At 49.9% G+C, this 25,913-nt stretch overlaps 11 protein-coding genes across 11 annotated transcripts, besides 5 other annotated features; 5 read left to right on the top strand and 6 right to left on the bottom strand.

Annotated features, from left to right (window-relative positions):
* Nucleotides 1–883: 883 nt before the first annotated feature.
* Nucleotides 884–919: a microsatellite.
* Nucleotides 892–916: a microsatellite.
* Nucleotides 920–1,418: 499 nt separating the features above from the next.
* Nucleotides 1,419–3,389, top strand: hsp70 (molecular chaperone Hsp70; the record flags this gene model as incomplete). The annotated part of the gene is made up of 2 exons (XM_001269420.1): nt 1,419–3,208; nt 3,263–3,389. 2 exons carry the CDS (start codon nt 1,419–1,421, stop codon nt 3,387–3,389), a joined length of 1,917 nt encoding a protein of 638 aa, XP_001269421.1.
* Nucleotides 3,390–3,854: 465 nt separating this feature from the next.
* Nucleotides 3,855–4,130, bottom strand: ACLA_027160 (uncharacterized protein; the record flags this gene model as incomplete). The annotated part of the gene is made up of 1 exon (XM_001269419.1): nt 3,855–4,130. One exon carries the CDS (start codon nt 4,128–4,130, stop codon nt 3,855–3,857), a length of 276 nt encoding a protein of 91 aa, XP_001269420.1.
* A 6-nt stretch (nt 4,131–4,136) lies between these two features.
* Nucleotides 4,137–4,176: a microsatellite.
* An 806-nt stretch (nt 4,177–4,982) lies between these two features.
* On the bottom strand, nt 4,983–6,277 carry ACLA_027150 (putative mitochondrial GTP/GDP transporter Ggc1; the record flags this gene model as incomplete). Its single annotated transcript, XM_001269418.1, has 7 exons — nt 4,983–5,318; nt 5,383–5,560; nt 5,618–5,751; nt 5,812–5,925; nt 5,995–6,036; nt 6,096–6,133; nt 6,190–6,277. 7 exons carry the CDS (start codon nt 6,275–6,277, stop codon nt 4,983–4,985), a joined length of 930 nt encoding a protein of 309 aa, XP_001269419.1.
* Nucleotides 6,278–7,243: 966 nt separating this feature from the next.
* On the bottom strand, nt 7,244–7,777 carry ACLA_027140 (autophagy-related protein 8; the record flags this gene model as incomplete). The annotated part of the gene is made up of 3 exons (XM_001269417.1): nt 7,244–7,277; nt 7,335–7,567; nt 7,688–7,777. 3 exons carry the CDS (start codon nt 7,775–7,777, stop codon nt 7,244–7,246), a joined length of 357 nt encoding a protein of 118 aa, XP_001269418.1.
* A 3,205-nt stretch (nt 7,778–10,982) lies between these two features.
* Nucleotides 10,983–12,364, top strand: hem13 (coproporphyrinogen oxidase; the record flags this gene model as incomplete). Its single annotated transcript, XM_001269416.1, has 2 exons — nt 10,983–11,195; nt 11,255–12,364. The coding sequence occupies 2 exons, from the start codon at nt 10,983–10,985 to the stop codon at nt 12,362–12,364; spliced, it is 1,323 nt and encodes a 440-aa protein (XP_001269417.1).
* Nucleotides 12,365–12,707: 343 nt separating this feature from the next.
* ACLA_027120 (putative microtubule binding protein HOOK3) lies at nt 12,708–15,649 on the bottom strand (the record flags this gene model as incomplete). The annotated part of the gene is made up of 4 exons (XM_001269415.1): nt 12,708–12,896; nt 13,018–13,116; nt 13,412–13,967; nt 14,016–15,649. 4 exons carry the CDS (start codon nt 15,647–15,649, stop codon nt 12,708–12,710), a joined length of 2,478 nt encoding a protein of 825 aa, XP_001269416.1.
* A 481-nt stretch (nt 15,650–16,130) lies between these two features.
* Nucleotides 16,131–16,166: a microsatellite.
* Nucleotides 16,139–16,166: a microsatellite.
* Nucleotides 16,167–16,353: 187 nt separating this feature from the next.
* ACLA_027110 (uncharacterized protein) lies at nt 16,354–16,844 on the bottom strand (the record flags this gene model as incomplete). The annotated part of the gene is made up of 3 exons (XM_001269414.1): nt 16,354–16,480; nt 16,619–16,647; nt 16,716–16,844. 3 exons carry the CDS (start codon nt 16,842–16,844, stop codon nt 16,354–16,356), a joined length of 285 nt encoding a protein of 94 aa, XP_001269415.1.
* Nucleotides 16,845–17,933: 1,089 nt separating this feature from the next.
* On the top strand, nt 17,934–20,255 carry ACLA_027100 (putative mRNA cleavage factor complex component Pcf11; the record flags this gene model as incomplete). Its single annotated transcript, XM_001269413.1, has 6 exons — nt 17,934–18,101; nt 18,218–18,676; nt 18,750–19,465; nt 19,525–19,720; nt 19,780–20,148; nt 20,205–20,255. 6 exons carry the CDS (start codon nt 17,934–17,936, stop codon nt 20,253–20,255), a joined length of 1,959 nt encoding a protein of 652 aa, XP_001269414.1.
* A 639-nt stretch (nt 20,256–20,894) lies between these two features.
* On the top strand, nt 20,895–22,306 carry ACLA_027090 (Gfo/Idh/MocA family protein; the record flags this gene model as incomplete). Its single annotated transcript, XM_001269412.1, has 4 exons — nt 20,895–20,928; nt 20,997–21,017; nt 21,111–21,641; nt 21,732–22,306. 4 exons carry the CDS (start codon nt 20,895–20,897, stop codon nt 22,304–22,306), a joined length of 1,161 nt encoding a protein of 386 aa, XP_001269413.1.
* A 430-nt stretch (nt 22,307–22,736) lies between these two features.
* Nucleotides 22,737–23,772, bottom strand: adk1 (adenylate kinase ADK1; the record flags this gene model as incomplete). Its single annotated transcript, XM_001269411.1, has 4 exons — nt 22,737–23,142; nt 23,250–23,404; nt 23,473–23,525; nt 23,613–23,772. 4 exons carry the CDS (start codon nt 23,770–23,772, stop codon nt 22,737–22,739), a joined length of 774 nt encoding a protein of 257 aa, XP_001269412.1.
* Nucleotides 23,773–24,491: 719 nt separating this feature from the next.
* Nucleotides 24,492–25,730, top strand: rpn8 (proteasome regulatory particle lid subunit RPN8; the record flags this gene model as incomplete). The annotated part of the gene is made up of 3 exons (XM_001269410.1): nt 24,492–24,675; nt 24,774–25,045; nt 25,122–25,730. The coding sequence occupies 3 exons, from the start codon at nt 24,492–24,494 to the stop codon at nt 25,728–25,730; spliced, it is 1,065 nt and encodes a 354-aa protein (XP_001269411.1).
* Between the last annotated feature and the right edge of the window lie 183 nt (nt 25,731–25,913).

The raw sequence follows: 25,913 nt of genomic DNA, 5'->3' as shown, positions 1-25,913 counted from the left end.
CTGCTCAAAGCCTCATTGATGACTCCCAATTATTGATCCCTGACAGCACCGGTGTCGAGCGACTTTTGACTTCTTCAACTTCTAGATAACAGCAGGGTTACCCCATATTGGACAGGTGACAAGTTACAACACTGATCTAGGAGGTTATCAAGCAAGGCACATATGCACGGCTATCGAGCTTATGTGAGGCTCTCAGTTACCATAGCAACGAGCCATTGAAGAATCACTTCGACAGGAACTATGCAGATGGGCCTGGAAAGTCTGTATGAAGATTCAGCGATTCAGATATTTTGGAACAGGAATCAGATCAGATTGCAGATTGCATTCCATCATTCCCATGCGGCGTTCTCCGAGAGATATCCGAGAAGTGGTGTGCTCCCGCTGCTTCTTGCACAGGCCAGTCAACTTTGCCACCCTGCTTTTTTCTACGGTTAATTTTTCTCCGAAAAGATGTCTCGGGAACGCTCATGAGGGTATCATTCTGAGCTTATGAAGCAAGTTTGCAGTGCCAGTCTGCGCGTATGATGCAGAGATACTCCCAAAAGGCTCGGAGAGAGAATGGCAACATTCAGGAAGCGAGAGCTGGGGAACAAAAACCACAGAACCCCCCCCCCTCCACTACCAGCAGTCATGACAGACATGGAACCACCGCTTCGATAGACTTTATGGTTGCAGTCATGATGACGAGAAGAAATGGGTGCTCGAGTGTTCCAGTCGATACATAGGGTCATCAAGTTGAGCAATCCCTCATCGTAGAATGTCTCAGTGAGCAAGGTGTCTTCTTCTGTCTCTTGTCTGTCTCTCTGTGCTCCGTTTCCTCCGGGGGCAGAAAAAGTCGAAGTGGGCCAGGAGAGTATTACGTCATCCATGACCCCGCCATCCGAAAAGATAAAAAAAAAAAAAAAAAAAAAAAAAAGAATAGAGGGCAGAATAATCAGCTTCCCCTGTAGTCTAGATAGTAGATCGAAACCGATGAACAACGATGAGCTTCCTGGAGTCCCTCTAGGCTTCATCTCTGGGGACACAGACACCAGATCCATCCAGAAGTCTCTGGTAGCCCAATCGAAAGGCCCAGAACATGGGCTGATAATAATTCTCCAAGATGCGTCAAGAAATCCCAGCCTAATTTTCCTGGTCGAAGCCCGTCGAACCTCATGGATCCCCATCGAAGCTCCCTCTGACTAGAAGCTTCGCTGGAGCTGAGCTCACCGCCCTCCACTATATCAATGTTTTCTCTCGCACAATTCCCAGGTCTCTCTCTCCCTCAATTTTCTCTTCATACTCAAACTCATTTACTATCTGAATTCATCTGACATACCTGTTGTCTCTCTTCTCCCCCCTACAAGAGACTCAGTTTGCCAACTGTACATTAATCCCACCTTATCCACGAATACCCCTCCACATACTTCCTCTTCACAATGGCTCCCGCTGTCGGTATTGATCTGGGTACCACCTACTCCTGTGTGGGTGTCTTCAGAGATGACCGCATTGAAATCATTGCCAACGACCAGGGTAACCGTACCACCCCCTCGTTCGTGGCTTTCACCGACACCGAGCGTCTCATCGGTGATGCCGCCAAGAACCAGGTCGCCATGAACCCCCACAACACTGTCTTCGATGCCAAGCGTCTGATTGGCCGTCGGTTTCAAGATGCTGAGGTCCAGTCTGATATGAAGCACTGGCCCTTCAAGGTCGTCGACAAGGGCGGCAAGCCCATCATCGAGGTTGAGTTCAAGGGCGAGGCCAAGCAGTTCACCCCCGAGGAAGTCTCCTCCATGGTCCTGACCAAGATGCGTGAGACCGCTGAGGCCTACCTCGGTGGCACCGTTAACAACGCCGTCATCACTGTCCCCGCCTACTTCAACGACTCCCAGCGTCAGGCCACCAAGGACTCCGGTCTCATTGCCGGTCTGAACGTCCTCCGCATCATCAACGAGCCTACTGCTGCTGCCATTGCCTACGGTCTCGATAAGAAGGTCGAGGGTGAGCGCAACGTCCTGATCTTCGATCTTGGTGGCGGTACTTTCGATGTTTCCCTCCTGACCATTGAGGAGGGTATCTTTGAGGTCAAGGCCACTGCTGGTGACACTCACCTGGGTGGTGAGGACTTCGACAACCGTCTGGTCAACCACTTCGTAAGCGAGTTCAAGCGCAAGCACAAGCGTGACTTGACCACCAACGCTCGTGCTCTTCGCCGTCTCCGCACTGCCTGCGAGCGTGCCAAGCGTACCCTGTCTTCCGCTGCTCAGACCTCCATTGAGATCGACTCTCTCTTTGAGGGTATTGATTTCTACACCTCCATCACCCGTGCCCGTTTCGAGGAGCTCTGCCAGGACCTCTTCCGTTCCACCATGGAGCCCGTTGAGCGTGTCCTCCGTGACGCCAAGATCGACAAGTCCTCCGTCCACGAGATTGTCCTGGTCGGTGGTTCCACCCGTATCCCCAAGATCCAGCGCCTCGTCGCCGACTTCTTCAACAAGGAGCCCAACAAGTCCATCAACCCCGATGAGGCTGTTGCCTACGGTGCTGCCGTCCAGGCCGCTATCCTGTCCGGTGACACCAGCTCCAAGTCCACCAACGAGATCCTGCTGCTCGATGTCGCTCCTCTCTCCCTCGGTATCGAGACCGCTGGTGGTGTCATGACCCCTCTGATCAAGCGCAACACCACTATCCCTACCAAGAAGTCCGAGACCTTCTCCACCTACTCCGACAACCAGCCCGGTGTGCTCATCCAGGTCTACGAGGGTGAGCGTGCCCGTACCAAGGACAACAACCTCCTTGGTAAGTTCGAGCTCACTGGCATCCCCCCTGCTCCTCGTGGTGTTCCTCAGATCGAGGTTACCTTCGATCTCGATGCCAACGGTATCATGAACGTCTCCGCCGTTGAGAAGGGTACCGGTAAGACCAACAAGATCACCATCACCAACGACAAGGGCCGTCTGTCCAAGGAGGACATCGAGCGCATGTTGGCGGATGCCGAGAAGTACAAGGAGGAGGATGAGGCCGAGGCTTCCCGTATCCAGGCTAAGAACGGCCTCGAGTCCTATGCCTACTCCCTCAAGAACACCATCAGCGAGGGCAAGCTCACCATCAACGATGCCGACAAGGAGAAGGTTACCGCCAAGGTTGATGAGGTCATCAGCTGGCTCGACAACAACCAGACCGCCACCAAGGACGAGTACGAGTCCCAGCAGAAGGATCTCGAGAGGTATGTTGCATCTTTCATTCCAATCTCATAACATAATGCTAATGTAGATCTTAGTGTTGCCAACCCCATCATCTCCGCCGCCTATGGTGGTGCTCCCGGTGGTGCCCCTGGCGGTGCTGCCCCCGGTGGTGCTACCCGCACTGCTGACGAGGTTGAGGAGCGCCCTGAGGAGCTTGACTAAATGTCTCGCTGAGCAACCTTTCCTTTCTCCTTTCTGTTTTGCCCTGTGATGTTATGGGACAGGCAATAATGGGTCTTGCTTTTCCTTTCACGTCTTGTTTTACGAAATTATGGGATCTTTTTTTTTTCCTTTTGCGATGACTTGCATAGATTCTTAATTGTTTCCACGCATGATGATCTGCTACTGCAGAATTGCTTTTTTCTAAGCAATTAAAAATTATTTACTTCACCACTTCCATAGTAAATATTCTGTAGTTCAAATTCGTAGTCAACTGCTTGCGGGAGAGCCACCACTAGTTATTCCAAAAGCTCTACTCCGTATTCATGAATCTACCCTGAATTCAACTTTTGATATGGTAATATACAACACAACCATCACCCACCAACATATCCTATGCATATACGCTCCAAAATCCAAAATCCAAATCCAAATTGCATCATAAGCCAAACCCCTCCCTACACGTAATCATAATCCCTCAAAATCCCCCGCCCACCACCTCCGCAACCGATTCACGCCCGTCTGCGCAACAGCCCCGAAGCCGATCTCCGCCGCCCGCGCAGGGTGTTTTTCTCGTTCTTCGCGACGGATGCGGATCAGCGCGGCGGATGACCCGATCAAGAAGGCGAAGATGGGGTCTGCGAGTCTGGTGGTTGGAGTTAGCAATGCAATGCGTCGTTCAGACCAGCGGGTGTGGGTGGTGGACGGGGAAAGTACGGACTTGGAGATTAGGTAGGTGGGCATGGTGAATGTTGCTGTTGCTATTGCTGCTGCTGTTGTTGTTGTTATTTATTTTTTTTTGTGTTGTTGATGGTGGATAGCTGAGCTCTGTTTGTGTGAATAGGGAGAGAGTGATGTGTGGTTGATTGTCTATGGGGGAATAGATTGGAGTTTCATTTGTGTTGGAGGAGCTTGGATGGTCTTTTTGCGGAGATCGTGATAGCAGATCATGGTCACGTGTGGTATGAAGCCTTATCTGTGTCTTTCTTGGAGAATGGGTATTGGGTAAGTCATTGTGGTACTTTGATTCTAAGTGTCAATTGCTGTTCTACTAGGTATATGAGATTGCTATGTATTGGAACATCCATTCAGCTTTGTAATCCAAAATCTAGGTTCTTTGTTAGCCCGAATACAACCTTTATGGATATTGATAGGGAATCCATCTCGCTACTATATATATATGTCTCGATGCTGGAACGACTTCATCGAAAATTACTGTTGATGACTGGGATGTTATACACAGAACTGAAGTACAATTTGTCAGGATTAATCTGAGTTAAGAATACGCGCTACCAGTTGAGGCAGATCACCAAGGAACAGCCGAGGTCTTGGTCCAAAATAATGCTGTACTGCTCGAACGCTTCTCTCCCCAGTATCATGCAGCAGAGAAATGAGCGACTTTCGATCGATAACCCGTTGCCCGAGAGCATGATTAAGAGGAGTTGTGTCATTTTTGAATACCTAGTAACCCATAACAAATCTATAAAACAGATTGGCCCAACACTGCATGCTCTGTCATCACACCGAAAAGCCATCAAGAAGGAAAAATTAACAAAAAAAAAATATAGGCTCATAATAACTCAATCATCTATACATCTATACAACCTGTCCAAACGCGGGGATCAGGGTCTGAGCCAGCCAGAAGCTGAACACGAGCTTGGGGCCGGTCATCAGCAGCTTAGGCGTCAGGCCCTTGAAGAAGCTGCTAGGGCCCTCGTTCTTCATCATGTTGGAGACGATACGGAATCCAGACTCGGGATTCTCGAAGTTGCGGTTCTGGATACGGGTCTTGATGACATCGAGAGGAGCCGACACGATCAGAGAGGCACTGGCACCGCAAACGGACGCCACGAAGTTCTGGCTCCAGCTGGCCTTGTTGTAATCCTTCAGATCATAAATGTATTCCTTGGCGAAGGCAGAACCACCGAAGAGCTGTACATATTGTTAGCATCCCCGCCGACACAACTGTTGCTGGATTCTCTAATGGAGCACTTACAGCGAAGGACCCAGGGGCGTTACGGGCCGCAGTCCAGCCAGCGCCACGGTAAAGACCCATACCCTCATCGGAGATGATCTTGAAGAGACCACGGCCGCGGAACGCCTCGGGGTTCGTCTGGCGCTTGATCTTGAGAACATCGAGGGGCAAAAGGACGATCTCTCCGATACCAATGATACTATATCATGTCAGCAAGCGCGACCCACACCATCTTCAACGATTGGCAAGAACCAACCTTCCAGCAGTGGCGTGCATGATGGCCTTGCCAGTTCCCTTTCCGAAAGCATTATCGAAGTCGGTTCCGTAGTGCTGAGCCAAGTAATCGCGAACGAAGGGCTGACCACCGTACTTGTAGATTCTTTGCAGAACCTTTGGAAGTTGTTAGCGAACTGTCGGGTTTTCTTCGGAATTCGGCATCTGGTTACAGACCTTGTAACCAGCGGCATAGCCAAGTCCGGGGAAGAGAGAGGTAAATTTGCGGCCAAGAGGAGCATTCGCGTACTCCTTGAAGACAACCTGGTTAAAGCCTTCGGCAGATGTAATCTAACCATGATACCAGTCAGCCACCCCGTGCAACCTTCGTTCGCAAGTTCCGAGGAGACTTTGACTCACCCGTGTCTGGTTGCTCATCAGACGCTTCGCAGTGGTATCCACCTGCATTTGATATTAGTTCCGCGCAAGAATGGTTGTCAGAGATACTCGGAGAGACGCACAGGATGGAAGACCATCAATTCGGCAATACCGGCGGTTCCTATTGTAAACAGATGAGTCGTTGGTCAGAATCTCCAGACGTGAGCGCACACGAACCTGAGCCCAGGAGACGAGCAGTTGCCGATTCCCGCTTGACATCCTTGGAGGCAGAGCCAGCACCGGCTTGAACAATAGCAGGAGACATCTTGAATATGGATGGTTGATTTTGAACAGGATCTGGGAAACTTTTTTGTTGCCGAAGAGAAGAAAAAAAAAAAGTAAAATAAATAAAGCGGTATTAGAGCACAACACAGACAAGATGAATAGAGAAGCAAGATTAAAGAAGTTACGAGCAAGCGAGCAGCACAAACGGATGAAAAAAGAAGAATAAGGAAACCAGAAACCCCGGACAAGATCAGAGATAGAGGAAGAGAGGAAGAGATGAAGCAAGCCCAACTTGATCGGTCCATCGCCTGCGCTGTTCTTCGTCTCCGAGTCGCTGGCGCTAGTCCCAAACGGGCCTGGACGGCTACGGCGAGATCGGACTTGCTGATTAGATAAGCTCATAGTACTTGTGTCTGTTCACATGTCCGTCTACGGGTTGCGTTGCTCTTATGCTCCTGATATTGCTATCAATCATTTGTAAGGTAAAAGCTTTGGAGCATCTGGTCGCTGACAGGCCTGCTCCTCCCAAGCAAACTGACTATCAGATCCGCTAACGTGGGCACCTATCTGGTATGGTGAATCCAGGAAGGCAGTGGTCAAGATGGGTATCTAGCTTAGTGATGGCGATCAACAGCTACAGTCAAGAGTAATACTCGAGAAGAGGACTAATAGCGACAGATCGATCTCAACTTTGATGACACAGCCAGTGCGATTTCTGATTTATCTCAAATAAGCATCAACCGAATCAAAGTCCATGAGTGATTTATTTCGTTCAAGCCATCAAACCCATAATATTTCGCCAATCAAGTTCATAAAACAGATGCAGCACACCCGAGATAACGCCTGCGTACATGAGGGATATCACCGCAACGTTCCGGCAGTCCTTCTACCTCATAGATCGGTCGGTCTCTCGATCGGAGAGCTTGCACGTACAATCCGTGGAGGGGGACATCTTGACGGTGACAAAGAAAGATTAAATTTGCGTGGGATAATGGTCGATCAATGCTCAGCAATCTCCAAAAGTGTTCTCGCCAGAGTATCTATGGAGGTCAGTGGATATTTGATGAGCAAGGACGGGAGGAAAATTAAACACGTACGTGATATATAAGAAGCCATCCTCATCCTTGTGTTCTTCGTAGATACTGCTCATAAGTGCAGCAGTGGGTGGGAGGACTTCATCAACGAAGATGAAGATGGCCTTCTCGGGAGAAAGCTTGATGCGCTTGCGGATGACATAGACAAACTGACCGACAGTGAGGTCCGCGGGTACGAGGTACTTCTTCTTGTCGATGGTGGCGATGTCTGATTTCTCAACCTTCTCGCAGATTACCTGTGGGATAAGACAGCTGAGTTAGTAACCGAACAAGCGGTGAGGAAGAGATGTTTGCTGCTTGGAAGACGTAGAATCTTGTCGATAAACGTTCCAGAATTCAAAAGGATATGAACATACCGGGATACGGTCTGCGTACTTCTGGCGAATACGCTCAGCCTCTGCCTTGCGCTTCTCGAAGGGATGCTCGTCCTTGAACTTCGACCGCATAGTGAGAGATAAGGGAGGATAACCGGATAAGGTACTGTTGGAAGTTCGTTAGGATCGAAATATGACGATGTAGAAAGAGCTGAGATGGGAAGATCGCACTATTAACGATTAAGAAGCCGACAGATGTGGGAGATGGAGATGGGAAAATGGGTGAAGTAGAGAGGTGAGGATGATGGTGGTTGGTGATGGTAGATCAGTTGGAGTAAGTAGTAAGTAGCAGTTGCAGGCAGACACAGGTCACAAGTCAAGCCGATGACAAAACAAGACGCAGGACGACGAAGGCAACCCAAGTCCCAACTTCCAAGGTATCAGCCCCGCGTAATGTATGGTATCATTGGTGTATCATACACCTGATAAGTGATACCTTCCTAATCATACGGGATCACGGGGTGAGAGACAGTCAGGGTAGCCCCACCAGCACTGGATGAGTCATGTGCTTCTGGTCATCCTCCACCTTGAGCAGTGTGATGCTATCATATCTTATCCAGATCCTCCATATCAGAGGGAACATACTCTTAGGTACTCAAATCCCATACGAGGTTTATGGAGATATGGGTGGATTGTGGATGATGACGAAGACCCTGACCCGGTCTTGGGTCAAGACACTCTGACGAGCGCTTTCGAGGAACTCACATCGATGCGGAGAAAAACTTTCTGGTCAGGATTGATCATTCGAGGGCTGTGACGGTTGATGGTAAACTGTACAAAGTGAGTTCATGATAGGCACTGGAGCCTTCCACGTTAACATTGACTGTGTGTTGGCAGGAATCTGAAGCTTGTTATCAGAGTCTGTTTAACCAGAAAGGTGGGCTAATCGTTGCGGACGACAATAAGAGCCCCGAGTTTGTATAGAAAAATTCGAACTGGAAGCCTGAGCAGTTCGTGCCGCTGAAGCAGTGGTCAGACGTGATCTTTCTCCTCTGGGAGAGGATGGCCAGGGAGACCAACAGTAATGTCCAGAACCTGGAGCATATCTTCCGGAGCATAATTATCAACGATGATACACTCGCTATCATGAGAAGAGCCATTGGGAAACCAGCCGATTTCAAGGACTGGGGCGAATTGCGGCCAATGAAGGAGAAGGGCAGGACTTTCAGGCCCGGGTCTGATGCGTACTATACTCTGCTCTACTCCCCTAACGGCCGCGGTATCGGTTGGCTGTTGACCCAGCACAAGACCACACTAGGCCCGAGGACAGTCTCTAAAATTACAGTATTCGGACGAAGTGGTGATGAGCCGGTGATGTACTTCAATATTGAGCCTGCGAAGTTGTGAATGCTTGAGCTAAGCCGTGGCCTTATCTTCGGCCTCACCGGAAACCTTGGAGGTGGTTCCTTTGTCTTCGTACCGGGATTGTTTATCTCTGGTCTGAAAGTGCGGCTCTGTCACTTGCTGGTTGCGTTTAAGGTCGTCCATAGAATCAGAATTGTTTAAAAAATGGATTTGTGTTTGGTAGTTTTGTCTGTGTCCCTTCAACAGGTGTCGCTATATCGCTACCGTAACCACGGGTCATATTGCTCAAAGTCTTCTTCATCACGCCTTGGGGTCGCGGGCTGCAGTCTTAAGATTTCGTCCCAATCATCTTCTGAGAGTATGCAAGACCAGTCGAACCACATTGCGCGCATATTGTTTCTTCCTGGCAATCCCAGAGCGTCTAGTCTAATGCAATCCCAAAATACAAGGCCATATGGGCAAAAGGCCGAATACTTTACGCACCTGAGAGGCGACGAATTGTGCGTATTGCACCACCGTAGACACTGTGCGCCTCGGGAAGATGAGCCAAGGTACATATCTAGTTTTGCCTTGTCCAGTTGCTCGTCAGTCATCGATGTATAACGACCACAGCAATGACTGAATTCCGGAGGAATTGAACCGGAGAGCAACCAGGAGTATAACTTTCCACGCCCACCCGCCGACAAAGGAAGCGGACTCGGGAGGGGGGGTATTGATTAATAATTGCAGCGATAGTGTAGACTGGAGATGAGAGGAGGTTGGCTGAAATACTACTACTGAGAATGCTTCTTAAAGAGAGGCTACGGAGTACCTGGACTGGTGGAGAAAACCCTGACAGCGGATACACCCGCGACTATTGCACAGGATGGATTTGTTCAACAGTCAACTATTTTTCCACGATATTTGCGATAACTTATAAGGAATCCATAGTACTAAGGAGTACTCCTATCGTCTGGAGTCTGGACACCCTTTAAGTCCATCGGTATAGGATTTTAATAGGATTGCTTGGGAACTACTGCCTAAAACGGATGTAGGAGGGAACTTGACAGTCTAATATTCATCAAGTCAAACATTCAAGCCATTCATCCAGAAGTGAGACATCAGTTTCATAACTTCAGGTGAACAGGGCGAATAGGGTGGAGATAAGACAGTAAGGGTGCTAAACCCAACATCTATCAAAAAAAAGAAAGAGACGTAAAAGAGTCAAAAACATACAACAGCCGGGATTCGCTGGTGGTCACCCACCCAACTACTAACCGGCCGGCGTGTGGCTTAAGTACGGCTGAGCGGACGGGAAGCCCTGTTCTCCACACCCTGTGGTCGTATGTGCTAGATAGAAGAAAACAATGGTATCTATAGAGATTTTCTATCCATATCTCATAGTACATGCCTGCTTTTTGAAGTATAACTAAACGATTAAGTTAAGAAGCCAGATTCCTCAATTTCAGTAAGATCATATACTGTAATACTTTTACACTGGTGTCAACACAATTGTACATTCTTCAGTATTAGATATATCTACTAGTGTTACCACAAATATATTAATCACGCATTTGACTCATACCATCACATCATCCTGAATGAAAGACTCATACAATGAATAACCTCAGGCAGGTTGCAGCAAGGCAGAAATGCTTCCAATGGGTTGGTGGTTGGTGCAAATACAACAAACTTACTTGATAAAGATGTCTGGCTATTGCAGTGCAAACCAGACAACAGCAGCAAACGTGGCAAACAATCTTTGATCCGAGGCGGCGTTACTTTACTTTCCGAATATCATGATCGCGGGTGGTACCATATCGTTGTTCTGAAGACCAAATACGCTACCTTTTTTTTGTGATTCCATTGGGGCCTAAGACCCTCGGGATAACTTCTCTTTCTGATATAGATAGTCGCACCTGAGACTCTTCGAAACATCACCTGATTACAAGACATCAGCCAATTGCTCGCTCGTTTCCGATCCTCTTAAACCATGGCCTTGCCCCGGCCGTACATGCCTCTTCGGAGGTCACTGTGCCAAATTTCTCCTCGAATCTGCCGCGACTCTACTCGTACACTGCGAGGTTCTTTGCGCAAATACACAACGGAGCAGAAGCCCCGGGATTCACAGCAATTCACTGTGTGGAGACCATATCTTCGACTGGCAATCGGTGTCCCCTTCATAGGTGCCTTGATATACTCCATGGTAAGACCGAGCTTTCGCAATTACTTGCTCGGTAACGCATTCTAAACAACATTCTGCAGATGACCGGCGACGTAACAGAACTCGACTCTCCTTCGATCGTGGAGCTCGATGAGGCCTTGAAGAAGCAGTCGACAATCAGTGAGAATTCGCCCATGCGCTTGCGCATGGAGAAGCTGATCAAGGAACAGCAGCAGAAGATCGTCGACGAACTCAGCAGGGTAGACGGGAAGAAGTTCCAGACTGATACATGGACGCGACCCAATGGCGGCGGTGGTATCTCTTGCGTTCTCCAGGATGGAAATGTCTTCGAGAAAGCCGGTGTCAATGTGTCCATTGTCTATGGTGAATTGCCACGGCCAGCCATTGAGAAGATGCGCGCCGATCACAAATCGTTCGTCGGAGCGGACGTCGAATCCCTGAACTTCTTTGCTGCTGGTCTTTCGCTGGTCCTGCACCCCCACAATCCCATGGCCCCGACAGTGCATCTGAACTATAGATACTTTGAGACGTCGGATCCCAAGGATCCCGTCAGCGGGGACAAGAATTGGTGGTTCGGCGGCGGCACAGATCTAACCCCATCTTACCTCTTCCCCGAGGATGTCAAGCACTTCCACCAAACCATCAAGGACACCTGTGACAAACACGATGCGACATACTACCCCAAGTTCAAGGCGTGGTGCGACAAATACTTTCATCTGCCGCACCGGGGTGAAGCCCGCGGTGTCGGCGGCATCTTCTTCGACGACCTCGACGCCAGCTTCCTTGAATCCTCCTCCACCTCTTCGCAAAACCCTCAAGAAACCCTTTTCTCTTTCGTCTCCGACGCTCTTGCATCTTTCCTACCGTCCTACGTTCCGATTGTCGAGAAGCGTAAGGATATGCCCTTCACACCAGCCCAGAAGGAGTGGCAGCAACTCCGCCGTGGTCGCTATGTGGAATTCAACCTTGTCTATGACCGCGGTACCAGCTTTGGTCTCCGCACCCCCAACGCTCGTGTCGAGAGCATCCTCATGAGTCTGCCCCGCACCGCCAGCTGGGCATACATGGATCCGGTATCCGGGACTCGCACCGAGGGCTCTCCGACTGAGGAGGAAGAGCTTGTGATTAAGAGCATGGCTCCTGAAAGGGAGTTGATGGATGTGCTTAAGAACCCGAGACAATGGGTCTGATGGGCTAGGCTCTGGCCCACGTGTACGGATTTTTTTATTCTACCTTTGTATTGTATAGTAAGGATAAGGCGCTCAAAATATAGAAATCATATATTGTGCATATATTGTCCTTGGTTCTCTATAATTCTTCCTACTAGATCTTCCCGAAAGGGTGACAATCTGCGAAAGAAGCCGGGTATCAATCAATAGCATATATGTGTATATATAATAAAACACAGTGTATCTCTATGTAGTGCTGGGATCTCAAAAGTAAGGAACCAAAGGAAAAATGACCTTTGCGCAAAAGGCAGGGAATCAACAACAAAGCTATACGTTGACTTACAGCAAGTCGATGCCATCCATGCTAGCGTCCAGCGACCATGCTTCTCTGACGCCCTAGCCAGCCCTTCTGGAACTCAGCCATGTTGGCACCGTGCCGATACCTCGACACCGTAACATTGTTGTTCTGCAAGCGACTCTGAGTATCGAACCAGGCAGAGCTGACAAGAGCCAATTCGCGGGCCTGATTGTCGATGACCTTCTGGAGCTCGAGCTGGATGGAAAGTCGGACTCATTAGTCAGAAGATACACAATGGGGACGAAGAGAAAAAAAATGTCCGTTCACTCTCGGACAATATAGTTGCTATAAATACTGAATAAAATTGGAGGCTCACCTCGCGTTCCTTGCTGATACCATCATTTGTGTCATCTTCCTCAAAGTGCGTGATACGATCTTGAAGGAATTTGATATGTTCGTTTTGATGATGGATATACTATATCACAAGAGTGCTGGTCAGCCTCTAGTTTGCGTCACATTGGTGCAGAGCGACCCCCTCAGTGACGCTTGAATCTTGACACAAAGCTCCTCACGCGCGATGGACGTGCATCGTTCTTACGTGATTGAGAAGGGTTGTGCCTGCTCGAAAGCCCTGGTATAGGAGTAGGTGGGCGCTGAAGCAAGGCATTCGATCTAGCAAGGCCGGTATCGCGACGACATTGCAAGGGGACCACTATGGCGATGCGTGTGGACTTGGAGCCACTGGGAGGGGGCGAAGGGGGAAAACTGACCTCTGCGCGCTTCGCCAGCTTTTCAAGATATTTCTCGATCAATTCGCCAACCTCTTTGGCGAGCTCCGGGCCGGATTTCTGAGAAGCATCCGACGACTCACCACTCTGGGATGTAAGCTCGACAAGCAGCCTCTTCATTTCATTGGACATTTCCTGATCCTCTGCATGAATCTCAACTTGTTTTTTGTCGAAGAGGCTCCGCAGCTCATCTCGTTCGGCACAAACCTCCCGTACCAACTCCTGACTGGCATCAAGCTCAGCCTCGAGGAGGTGGATCTTGCGCGAGAGCTCATCCCACTCAGCCCGCATTTTGGCGACTTCGGCTGAATTGCTCTCTTTGACTGCGTGGATCATGTCCACCTTCTCCTTGCTAACAAGTCCAACTGTGGAACCATGAGCAAACTTTTCGAAGGCCTTGTACTTGGAGTAGATCAACGACTCACCTTCCGCCATTGCGTCTGCCAGTGCCCTCTTGGTGATGTCGAGGGAATCCTGAGCGTCGGAGAGTTTCCCCAGCGCTTGCGTGTAGTGGTCGTATAGTTTCCAGTATTCGTCACTAAACGGTCCGTGAGTACGCAATGCGAAAAGAGGTTGGATATCATACCATTGTGACGAATTGGCCTGAGCAAGTCGGTGGACCTGCGAGAAGTTTTCTGAAAATCCCTCGTATTGGGAGCCACTCTGTGGTGAGGAGGTATTGTTAGTGATGGGCTCAATGGGTTCATGTGAATCCTTCTGCGACTGGCTTACAGAGGTTGGCTGTTCCTTCAATGATTCAACCTCCTTTCTCAATTCGTCATTTTCGGATTTGCTGGACTCAGTCAGCTCAGGCTCCTCAGCTATGGTGGGGAGAATGTTTAGTGGCTTTGGCTTGTACCTAATACCGATGCCCTCGAAATCTTCGTGCAAGGTGCCTCGCTTGGGCGTCTCGGTTCCTGCAGTGAGCGATGGACTTCCAGGCGAGCCTTCAAGTTCACGGATTCGATCTCTTAATTCGCTGATCAATGCATCATCCCGCTCGCGTTGTTCTTCGGCACTACTGAGACGTTCCGTAAGGGCGTGGTTGTTGAATTCAAGCTGTTTCTTCAGATTTTGGATCTCGCTGCATTCCTGCTCGATGCGCGGAAGAACTCTCCTGTATTCCTCAAGTTCCACTTCGCGCTCCGCCGACCAGCGTTGCTGCGAGTCCGCATCCTTCAGTTGCTGCTGGACATCCTTGATTTGATTCTTCAGAGTTTGGTTCTCCTTCTCAAAGTCCTGGCTCGCCTGCAGCTTCTGACGATACTTCTCCGCCGCATTAGCTTTGCGGGCAAGCTGATCCCTCTCCGTCTTGAGCTCATCATAGTCATCCTGCAATTTCTGAAACCTCTGGTTTTTGACATGTAATGATTCGACAGTCATGCGCAGACCGTCGATCTCATCCTGCGCTGCGGCGATTCGCTCCTCCTGAGAAGCAATCAAGTCCTCCTGCTGACGCGTCTTTGATTCCAGAGCCTTCGCACTGACCACAATGTCTCCTTTCCCGGATTTCAGTGTGACCAGGCGATCCTCCGTGGAAGCAAGACGGGTCTGCAGGGTGTCATTGTTCTCTTGCAGGCGGGCCAGGCGGTTGTGTAAATCCTCCAGTGCTTTCTCCAGCTCCTTCTTTTCGTGTGTCAGGCGATCGTTTTCCGCAATCACTTTTCCAACTCGTTCTTCGAATTGTAACTCGAGATCAACCGGGAGGTCCTGTTTGGGGGCATCTTCGCTGATTTCATCTTCGACATCGGTTGTAACCAGTTCACCATTGGACTCCTCGATGGCAACCTTGAGACCTTCCTGTGCCAGTAAACTCAAGTTCTGGATTTCGCTGACGAACTTCTCTGGGTTTGGCGAGCGGATGGCGGCGATCAGGAGAAGTTTCAAGAGCTTGTTGGTATCCTTCACCGAGTTCTTTTCCGCGATGGCTTGGAGATCCGGGGATGGGTCTAATCCAGAAGGCAATTTGCCAGTTTGCATGCGCAGGTATCCGGTGAGGTGTTTGTGAATATGTTTCAGGTTTGCCAGCTTCGCAACCCAGTGGTCAGAAGGATTCCGTTCCGGAAGCTCGTTGAGGAAGTACTGGGGGTCGATGTCCTGCAGGATCTCCCAGAGTATTGTGCCATCGTTCAATTCTTCTGTAGCCCGCAACGTTTTACCAAGAGAAAAGCTGTTGATCCATTCTAAAAGCGCCTGAGTGATCGTGTGTTCCGACGCCATGCTGGGCGGAGCGTGGGAGGGATGATCCGTGGTTCAGGGGAGCTCAGGAATGTGAATGTGAATGCGTTAAAAGGGGGCAGTTGCATGCAATAGGAGGTGTGTCGACAATTGTAGCAAACGACGCATATCTCGTAGCGTGATGCAGGGCTAAATAAATGGTTGTTTAAATAATGGATTTGATTTGAGTGATGTCTCGCGCGACTTCGGGTGTCTCAAGGCGGGCTCCACGCGCGAATATCTATGGGGTACAATGTACTCAATCGGAGATGAGAGATCATCTTTCACTTCAGGTTGAACAACTCATTTCATGCTGTGCTATTTGCACAAAGAAAAGAAATTTATAGACAATGCTATTGTCGTATGAATTCACACTAACACACCAAAGTAGTTTTCCTTTATTGATTCAGATATTCAGAGACAACAGAGGATGCAATACAAATCATCACAAATCAGAACGCCATAGATCGGGCCTGATTGCACGAAAAAAAAAAGAAAGAAAGAAAGAAAGAAAGAAAGACATGATGGAAACTGTCCATACAGTCAACATTCTCAAGGTAGCAAACCCAGCAAGAGACATTCAAGATTCATTAATCGTGACAATTTCAGGTAATCCATGTTAACAATCGATCCTGGCAGACGGTATAGCCCACAGAGGAATGCAGCCATGCAGCTTGAGAACAATACTTCAGCTTGAGACACAACCCCTACACCTTTGGCTCATTATCACCATAGATAGAGACGATTTGATCTCCCTCAATGGTTGGCTGGTACTCGGAGGACTGTGCCGATAGGCTCTGAATGGCAGTGTCTGGAGCCTCTGCGGAGAATCCCCTGTCATCTCGTTAGATATGAGCCCAAGCAGATTGTAAGGTAGAAGGGAGAGTCTACTTGATAAGCTCTGGAGATGAAAAGAGAACAAATTAATTTCAGTATACGACCAGAATCGCATTCAAGGGTGAAACTCAGCACTTACGGTACTCATGAGTGATCTTACCACCCTAGAGATCAGAGCAAATCAGTAAAAAATCGATACCCGGGGATGACTACCTCCAGGCGATTGACTTACACTTCTGATGATGGATTCCCGCGCTTCTCTAATGACCGATTCTGGGGTGTTCTGGGGGTAAGTGACCAGAATCGACTTAGCAAGGGCCAGAGGCAATAGCCCGAGAATCAAAGCAGACAACAGCTTCATTGTAAATTAAATAAAGTTTCTCAAAGTACCACCACTAGCGCAAATAGATCTTGTATACAGACAAGATGGATGAAGATTCTGAGGGGTTATTTATACACGCAACGGCGATATAATAGTTCGAGGTGCTATATATCTCTCGGAGGCGATTATCTCCTGATAACAAATGTTACCTCAATCTATCCAACACTGCGTCATGAGGACAATGACTAAGCCCCGACGGCCGCCTGAGTCTTGGCGTTTTCTTCCTCAACCTCACGACCTAGTCCTTTCATTCCTCCAGCTGGTTATTCACGTTGTGAATTCAATCATCCCTCTGCAGCAGCCATCTGTCGGGGAGTTATCTTTCTGCGCCATTTTTCATCTCATAGACCCCTCTGGTCTATCAATTTCTTGGCCTCTTCTTTTTGATTTACCGCCTTCCGCTGTGGTGGTCAGTCTCAAGGTGTTGTGATCTTTGAACCTTCTTCTAAGCGCGCAAGACATTCTCGGATTCTCTCACCAGCCTCTCCATACCATCTGCGTTCCTTTACTGGTGATCTTCCCTTCTGACGGGTCAATCGGGCGAGATATATTACGAGGTTGTTTTCTCATAGTGGGCAGAGGGGGATAGTCGCGGGTTCTTCTATGGATTAGGTTGCGGACTGGTGCTCGCTTCCTCTCGTTGTTATCTTCCAGAGTCTCGCCAAAGATAGCTAGCAAGCATTTTACAAGTTCCGACTTTTCTTTCCATCTCTTGCTCTTACAGGAGATTGTTCTTGGAAACAAAGGAGGAGAGAATAAGAAACCTATCATTATATTGCAAAGCCAAAAACACAGAGAAGAAAAAAAGAAAAAAGGAGAAAAGTGAGAGTGTGTGTGCAAGAGAGAGGGAAAGAAAGAAAAAACCATATCGTTGAGGGAGAAAGAGTAAGACAAAGAGAGAAAAAAAAAAGAGACAAGAAGAGGGATCTGAAAGAACAGAAAAGAAGACGATATCCCAGGCTTCCTCGAGGGTTGCTACAACTTTTCTATTGCCCATTCCCTTTGTCTTCATCTCCGTCCCTGATTTACTCTCACAGCTGCCGTTGTGTTCCATTGTATCTGCCCATCATGTCGTCTGGACTTGCTTCCGATGAAGTCGCTGAGGATTACAAGAATTCTCTGGAGGATCTAACCACAAATGACAGGTTTCAGATCAGCAATTTGACTGTCATAGCCAAGGAGAATACGGAGCATGCTATGGCCATCTCCCGCGTGCTGGAGAATCATATCCGAACAGTAGGTGCCATCTTTGTTCTCTCAACCATTGCCGTTTGGCAGTTGTACTTTGCTGGACGCTCAGTCGTCTGTAAAAAGCTTCGCTCGATTGAACCGCTTCTAATTGTGTTCTGTAGACACCACCAGCACAGAAGCTTCCTGCCTTGTATGTAGTCGATTCCATCGTGAAGAACGTAGGAACTCCCTACACGCTCTTCTTGGGTCGCAATATGTATCAGACTTTCATGAATGCCTACACATTGGTCGACTCGCAGACCCGCAGGAAGCTGGATGAGATGCTCAAGACCTGGAAGGAGCCTGTCCCGGGATCCCTAGATACGAGACCTGTTTTCCCTCCTGAGATCACCCGCAGCATTGAAAGCGCTCTGATCAAGGCGAGAACAGCGGCGCTGCAGCAACAACAGGCTCGGAGCCAACAAGATGTACTCAACCGTGGCCGTGTGGGCACTCCTCCTCAAGGCTGGAGCAATAACCCGGCTGCGACTCACAATGCGGCTCGTTCAACGTCTGCCGCGAACCAGAATGGGCATGCGCATCATGTTCGAAATGGACATGGTCAAGGTTATCAATCCTCGGTAAGTCCAGGCTAGTGGCATTGTGAATGCATTTATGCGTTTGGTTGTCTTCCTATTCTAATAAAGGAAACAGCTGGATCCGCGGTCCACTCCGACTCCTCAACTTCCACTGCGTTCGAATGTGAATCTGGTAGCTTTGAATCGTGATATTGATACATTAATCACGACAGCTCGAGCTGATTTTGCCAATAATCCCCTTGATCCTTCCGTGCAACAGCGACTCAAGGCTCTGTTAGATCTTCAAGGGATTCTTCAGCGTCAGGAGCTCACACAAGAGCAGCTGAAGCTGGTTCGGGACCAGGTCTCTGCTTTGACGCCGAAACCTGCTGTTTCCACCCCTCAGGCCATCCCACCTGTCATTCCAGTAATCCCAACTCCTAACATGGCCATCCCACCGACCCAGACTCTCTCCCAGCCTCTCCAGCAGCTTCTTAACCCGGGGACATTAGCCGAGCTCATCAAAGCTACTGCTGCACGTCAACAACCTACTCCACCGCCGCAGATCTCCAGTATCCTACCACAGATGCCAATGAACACTAGCACCTCGCAACCAGCGACTGGGCCCGCAGCGGAAAGCCCTCTGATTGCAGCTCTTCGCGCGCGCGGCCTTCTTCCTCCTGCCTCAGCACCTCCCGCTTCTACTGCGGTCCCTTCATCCAATATTGGCCCTGCCTTTCCATTCATTGTGCCTGGGCAGGTGCGATATACGCCTCCCGTGTCTATGCCACAGGTGCCCAATTCCTCTACTATGACCGTCAATGTTCAAATGAACACGGCATCTATCAAAATGTGAGTCTGTTGTGTTTTATTACGTCTTCCTACACTATTCTAACACGGATGGCTTGCAGTCCGCGAGAAGGTTTAATTGCCAGCCTTTACGAAGCGAGGTCCAATCGATGCGGAACATGCGGGCGTCGATTCTTTGCGACCGAAGAAGGGAAGGAGAAGAAGGCTCGTCATTTGGACTGGCACTTCGCGACCAACCAGCGGATGGCAGACGCAGCCCGGCGAGCTCAGAACCGCAGCTGGTATGTTGATGAACGGGTAAGTGGCTTTTCCTCATATCATTTCACTTGCTACGGCAGTGCTTTGACACGTTCTAGGATTGGATCAAATCCCGAGAAGCTGGAGATGACCAGGACGTGACGGAGATAGACGCTCCCACCGACGGTGCTGTAGGAACCGACGGCAGCTCGGCCAAGAAAGGGCCTCCCAAACAATGGATCCGGGCTCCCAACGATGCGACGTTGCGGAACACGCCCTGTCCAATCTGCCAAGAAAAGTTTGAGTCGACGTGGTCTGAGGATGTCCAGGACTGGATATGGCAGGATGCCGTTAAAGTTGGGAATCGTGTCTACCATGCGAGCTGCTATGCGGAAGTCACTAAGGACGGGCCCACTCCGGCTAGCCGTAGTACTCCTTTGGCACGGACTGGAACTCCGGACTCCGTATTGGGCAAACGCAAGGCAGAGGTATGTTGAGGCCACAACATTCATGCGGAGATTGCTCTCGCTAATCGTCATAATAGGGTACTGACTCACCTGGCTCAAATGTCCGAATCAAAATGGAACCTGCGTGAAGAATTTCCCCATGTTCCTCCCTCTTCTCACATTCCATTGCTCTTCAGGTGTGGTTCCTGGACTGAGACCTGTATCATTTGTCATGGGAAACTAAACTGGTGCAACATGCATGGCATTTTACTCTTTGGTGCATTTAGCCGGCGGCTGTATTGCATTGGGACACAGCATTCGAAGATTCAGCGTGTTTCTTGGTGTTCATTCTCTCTCCCCAGTTGGGAGCTTTTTGATCTATTGGCACATATATGTACTCCCGGGATGCCTTCATCGTATATACTCGCAGCATTAGAAACGGAGAACTTGCCTTGTCACTTTCCGCTATGTAGGAGACTAGTAGATAGAACTATGTCCATGTCACCGTTCATTTGACTTCATCTTGACTCCGGTGGGTCTAACTAAGAGTAATCACTAATGTGGCATTCCCAGGCAGTGAGTGGGATGTCCTTGTGTTGCCCCGCTTAAATGCAGCTCTGGGGTCAATGAGACGGACGACGCAAGTAAAAGCAGACATCGGTCCCCTGCATGCAATTAATCCTATAAAGTAATCTACCTCGTATCCTGATCCTCTATTTACCTGCATACCTTTGATTTCGCCTCTCCAACGCCAGGAATTAGATCGATTCTACCAGCACCGAGACATCATGGCTCCTCACAACATCCGGTGGGGTATTATGGGTGTGTACTATGTGGTCAATTCTCCCCGCATCAAGAAGTAGCTTGGACTGACACGAAGTCAAATATAGCCACAGGCTGGATTGCAGACAGTGCGTCCCCATGAATCCTACTATAGCAAGGGTCAAGACCAAAAGCGATCAACAGACCAGCTAACGCAAGCGCTTTGGTTATCTAACGAGCAGTCTTCGTGCGAGACCTTCTACGAGACCCCAATCTCCGTGATGCATCAGATATCTTCCACACCGTCGCCGCTGTCGCATCGTCTTCGTCCAAGGACCGCGCGGAGAAGTTCATCGCCGACACGGGCGTGCCGGGCCCCTGCACCGCGTACGGCTCGTACGCAGAGCTCGTCGCCGATCCAAACATCGACGTGGTGTATGTCGCTACGCCGCACTCCCACCACTTCCAGAACGTGATGCTCGCTCTGGAGGCGGGCAAGAACGTCCTCTGCGAAAAGGCCTTCACGGTCAACGCCGCGCAGGCCAAGATCCTGTGCGAGACGGCCAGAAAGAAGAATCTCTTCCTCATGGAGGCCGTGTGGACTCGGTACTTCCCGCTTAGTGTGCAGGTCCGCGACCTGATCAAGCAGGGCGTTATTGGCGAGGTCCTTCGTGTCATTGCTGATAACAGCTTTGGGGATGATGTCGAGGAGCGCTGGGGTACCGAGCACCGGATGGTAAACAAGGAGCTGGCCGGTGGTTGTTTGCTGGACTGTACGCGATCTCTTTCCGCGCCTGCCCTACTCATTCGGAGTTTCGGCTTCTGATCAAACGTACATGGTGCTAACGCTCGATGGATTGCAGTGGGAATCTACTCCCTCACCTGGGTTTTCCAGACAATGTACCACACCCTCCCCCGAGAGCAGCGGAAACCCCCCTCGGCCATCTCCACGCACATGTCTCTCTACCACCTCACCGGCGCCGACGAGGCCACCACCATCCTCCTCACATTCCCGACCACCACCCCGAGCAACAGCGGCCAACCCGGCCAATCCCAGGCGGTGGCCATGACCCATCTGCGGGTCGCGACCGATCCCGATGAGAAGGGCACCACCGGCCCATCGATCCGCATCCAGGGCACCAAGGGCGAGATCCAAATCTTCGGCCCTGCGTTCCGGCCGGAGAAGTACCGCCTTGTTCCCAAGAAGGGTCACGGCGAGGTCAAGGAAGTGGAGTCCCAGTTCCCCGGGGATGGAAAGGGTATGTACTGGGAGGCGGACGAGGTCGCGCGCTGCTTGCGCGACGGCAAGCTTGAGAGCGAGGGCTTGCCCTGGGAGGAGAGCATTGTTATTATGGAGGTAATGGACGAGGTTAGACGGCAGGGTGGTTTGACCTATTCGGAGAAGATCGAGTCTACGGTTTATCCTACGCAGCTATAGACTGGGATGGTGAATGTTGTAGATAATTCATGATAACTATGATAATGAACATACTCTCACATGGCTTGCTTTCTGGGTGTTCACCACAGAATATCCGTGTTTGAAGGACCAGAGCCGACAAACTGAAAAGATCATTGAATAGAGTGAATTTTTGCTCACCAAAGATACATTACTATACATAGCGCTCTAATTCCGCCGAAAGGTATTTTTATGTACGGACGTCAATATGACTTTCCCAATACCCTTCCTTGCGGTCCCACAACAAAGCCGCTGGGCACATCCTGCAGGACACATGAAATCATCTCACTATTTGCCTTCGCAGTTGTCACTCCTCCCTCCCCTTTCCGGAAGGGGAAAGTGCAGGACCTCTATGATGCATTATCATTCACTCCAGTTTCATCCTACATAAACCCATATGGTCTTCCCTCATCTACTTCTGGAAAACACCGAGAAGGCTCTTCCATACCTGGCCAGGCTCCTGGCTGGCGTCAATGCCTCTCCAGATGCCGGTCTTCTTGTAATAGTCAACAACGGGGGCAGTCTGGGCGTGGTAGGTCGAAAGACGCTTCTTCAGGGTCTCAGCGTTGTCGTCAGAGCGCTGGATCAGAGGCTCGCCGGTGATGTCGTCGAGCATCTCGTTCTTGGGGGGGTTGAAGATCTTGTGGTACGAACGTCCAGAGGCGGGGTGGACGAGACGTCCAGTGATTCTAGCGACGAGCAGGGCATCGTCGATCTGCAGCTCAACAGCATGCTGGAGCTTCTGCTTGCGGGCTTCAAGCATATCGTCCAGACGCTCGGCCTGAGCAACAGTACGAGGGAAACCATCCAGGATGAAACTAGAAAAAGGAAACAGAGAAATACAGTCAGTCATCTTTCTACCTCTTTTCCCTGCCTTTCTAGGCGTGGTGTTCGCCTCCAGCAACGGAGGGAGGAGAAAACTAACCCGTTCTTGCACTCTGAGTTGGTCTCAAGCTCACTCTTGATCATGTTGACCATGATCTCATCGCTGACGAGACCACCCTGGTCCATGATCTTCTTAGCCTCCTTTCCGAGCTCAGTCTTCTTAGCGACCTGTGAGCGCAGCATATCACCGGTGGCCTGCGCGATTGGAAACAAACTGTCAGCAACAGCCTTTCGAGAAATCATTCGCGAGATTGACAACATACCAGATGGCACACGCAGTATTTTTCCTTCAAACGCGGTGCCTGAGTGCCCTTGCCTGTGATTGAATATGATCGGTCAGATTCCTGCTGAAGCACCCAGCCGTAATCCGCAGCTCATGTAGAGAAGCCAGAAAAATGCATACCTGCACCGGGAGGACCCATCAGGATGATGCGCATCTGCTCGGCGGTCGACTTGGGCTTGAGATCTCCAACGAGACGGCCCTCCAGTTCCTGGACACGAGCCTCAAGCTTTCCAATCATATCCTTCAGACCGTTGACGGCCTCGTCTGTGATGGGTGCCATTGCGATTATTGGGGAGCGGAGAGAATTGGGACTTAGGGAGGGAAAAGAAAAGAGAATAGAGAGGAAAGGAAGAAAGAAAGAAATTGCCTGGCAGAGAGAGTCGTGCTCAGTGACGGGGAAACGGAAAGGAAGGGAGGATCGGAGGACAAGTGTTGGGGAGGAAAAGTGATCTAAACCGGAGCGGACGATGTTGACCCGCGCGTCCGAGGTTCGGGGAATACTACAAGTATGAGTGCTCCAACACTTGCACAGACACTCTATATAGGCCTACTCAATTGGAGAATATCTTGAATGGCACTTGGTTACATCTATCTATTCCGTCCATTATAGAGTCCCAAGATATAAATCACATACAGGGCCGTGCTATATTGTTATCCTCATAGTAATATTCTTACTCGGTGAGTCCGGGATAATTTGCAAAGCACGTGCTGGGCACAGTCATGCCTGAGGCAGCATTGTCAGACTGTGGCTGGTGCTTCCACCATGAAGCTACGCAACTGGTGTGGCTCAGCAGCGGAGGAGCTCCAGCGCAGAACAACAGCAGCTTCGTCCTTCTGCTCCGTCATCAGCATCATCCTCAACTTCATCCCCATCCTTATCCTCCACTCAATAGATAGTCCATCTCAATCTCTCTTGTCTTTTGTCTATCCTCTCTAGTCTTCCTCCCCTTTAGAGACCAACAACTTCGCTCTCTTCCATCCATCTAGTCCGCATCCGCCATGCCTGCCACCACGGCGGATACCCTCTCCCTCGTCACGCGGACCGTTACGGTTGCTCCCTTAGTCCTCCTATCAGTTGCAGATCATTATGGCCGCTCGGCCAAGGGAACCCGCAAGCGTGTGGTAGGTGTGCTTCTAGGAGAAAACTCGGGCGACACTGTCCGTGTTTCCAACAGCTTTGCAGGTGCGTTACTCACTCAGCCACTCCACGCTCCTTTGTAGCAAGGGATTATTGCTTTTTCTCTGGCCATGATATACTGACGTTACTGGTTTTCTTCATAGTCCCCTTCGAAGAAGATGAGAAGGATCCCTCCGTTTGGTTCTTAGATCACAACTTCGTCGAGTCAATGAGGGACATGTTCAAGAAGATCAACGCCCGTGAGAAATTAATTGGATGGTATCACTCTGGTCCCAAACTACGAGCCTCCGATCTCGAAATCAATGAACTCTTCAAGCGATACACACCTAACCCCTTGCTGGTTATTGTCGATGTCCAACCGAAGGAGGTTGGCGTTCCTACCGACGCCTACTTTGCTGTTGATGAAATTAAGGATGTGAGTTGATAATGACGCGATTGCTCTGTTGCATAGTTGGTGGCTTGGCTAATCGATTCTCGGTTCCTGTCCAAAGGATGGCACAACGACATCTAGAACCTTTGTCCACACTCCATCCGTGATCGAGGCTGAGGAAGCTGAGGAAATTGGTGTCGAACACTTGCTCCGGGACATCAGGGATGTCGCCGTCGGAACCCTTTCAACGCGCATCACATCGCAATTGCAATCACTGCAGGGTTTGCATCTGCGTCTGCGTGATATCGGCCAATATCTTCAGAAGGTGTTGGATCACGAACTGCCTGTTAACCACGCCATTCTGGGCAACCTCCAGGATGTCTTCAACCTCCTTCCCAATCTGTCAACTCCCTCAACGACGTCACGGCTCAGTGGAACGGAGCCACAGATGGAGAATAGCGAACTTGCCCGGGCTATGAGCATAAAGACCAATGATCAGCTGATGGCGATCTACATCAGCAGCTTGATCCGCGCAATTACTGCATTCCATGACCTAATTGAGAACAAAATCCAGAATCGCCAACAACAGGAAGAGACCGAGTCGAAGAAGGAGCAGGAGGCGACTGCCGCCAAGAGCGACAAGGATGGCGCGAAGAAGGCCAGCGGCGTAAGTGGCGAGCAGAAGGATGACCAGGAGAGCTCCAAGGAGAAGACCAAGAAGAAGAGCTAGAAGTGTCTCGAAGTGAGGGACAATTCGTTCGATTCTTAGAACAATTCAGTCTATGCATGGAAATGTATATTACGATACATGGAGAAGATCCCCATTTTGGGCCTTATGGTGAGGCTGTAGTTTCGTGGCCTCTAATGATATAATGGGCCGTTAAAATTCGGACCGACCATCATTTCTCCCACG

This window comes from Aspergillus clavatus, genomic scaffold (genome assembly GCF_000002715.2).
Source record: "Aspergillus clavatus NRRL 1 1099423829805 genomic scaffold, whole genome shotgun sequence".
In the NCBI taxonomy this organism is placed as follows: domain Eukaryota; kingdom Fungi; phylum Ascomycota; class Eurotiomycetes; order Eurotiales; family Aspergillaceae; genus Aspergillus; species Aspergillus clavatus.
The sequence above is the reverse complement of the archived record's forward strand: the minus strand, read 5'-3'. Positions and strand labels throughout refer to the sequence as shown.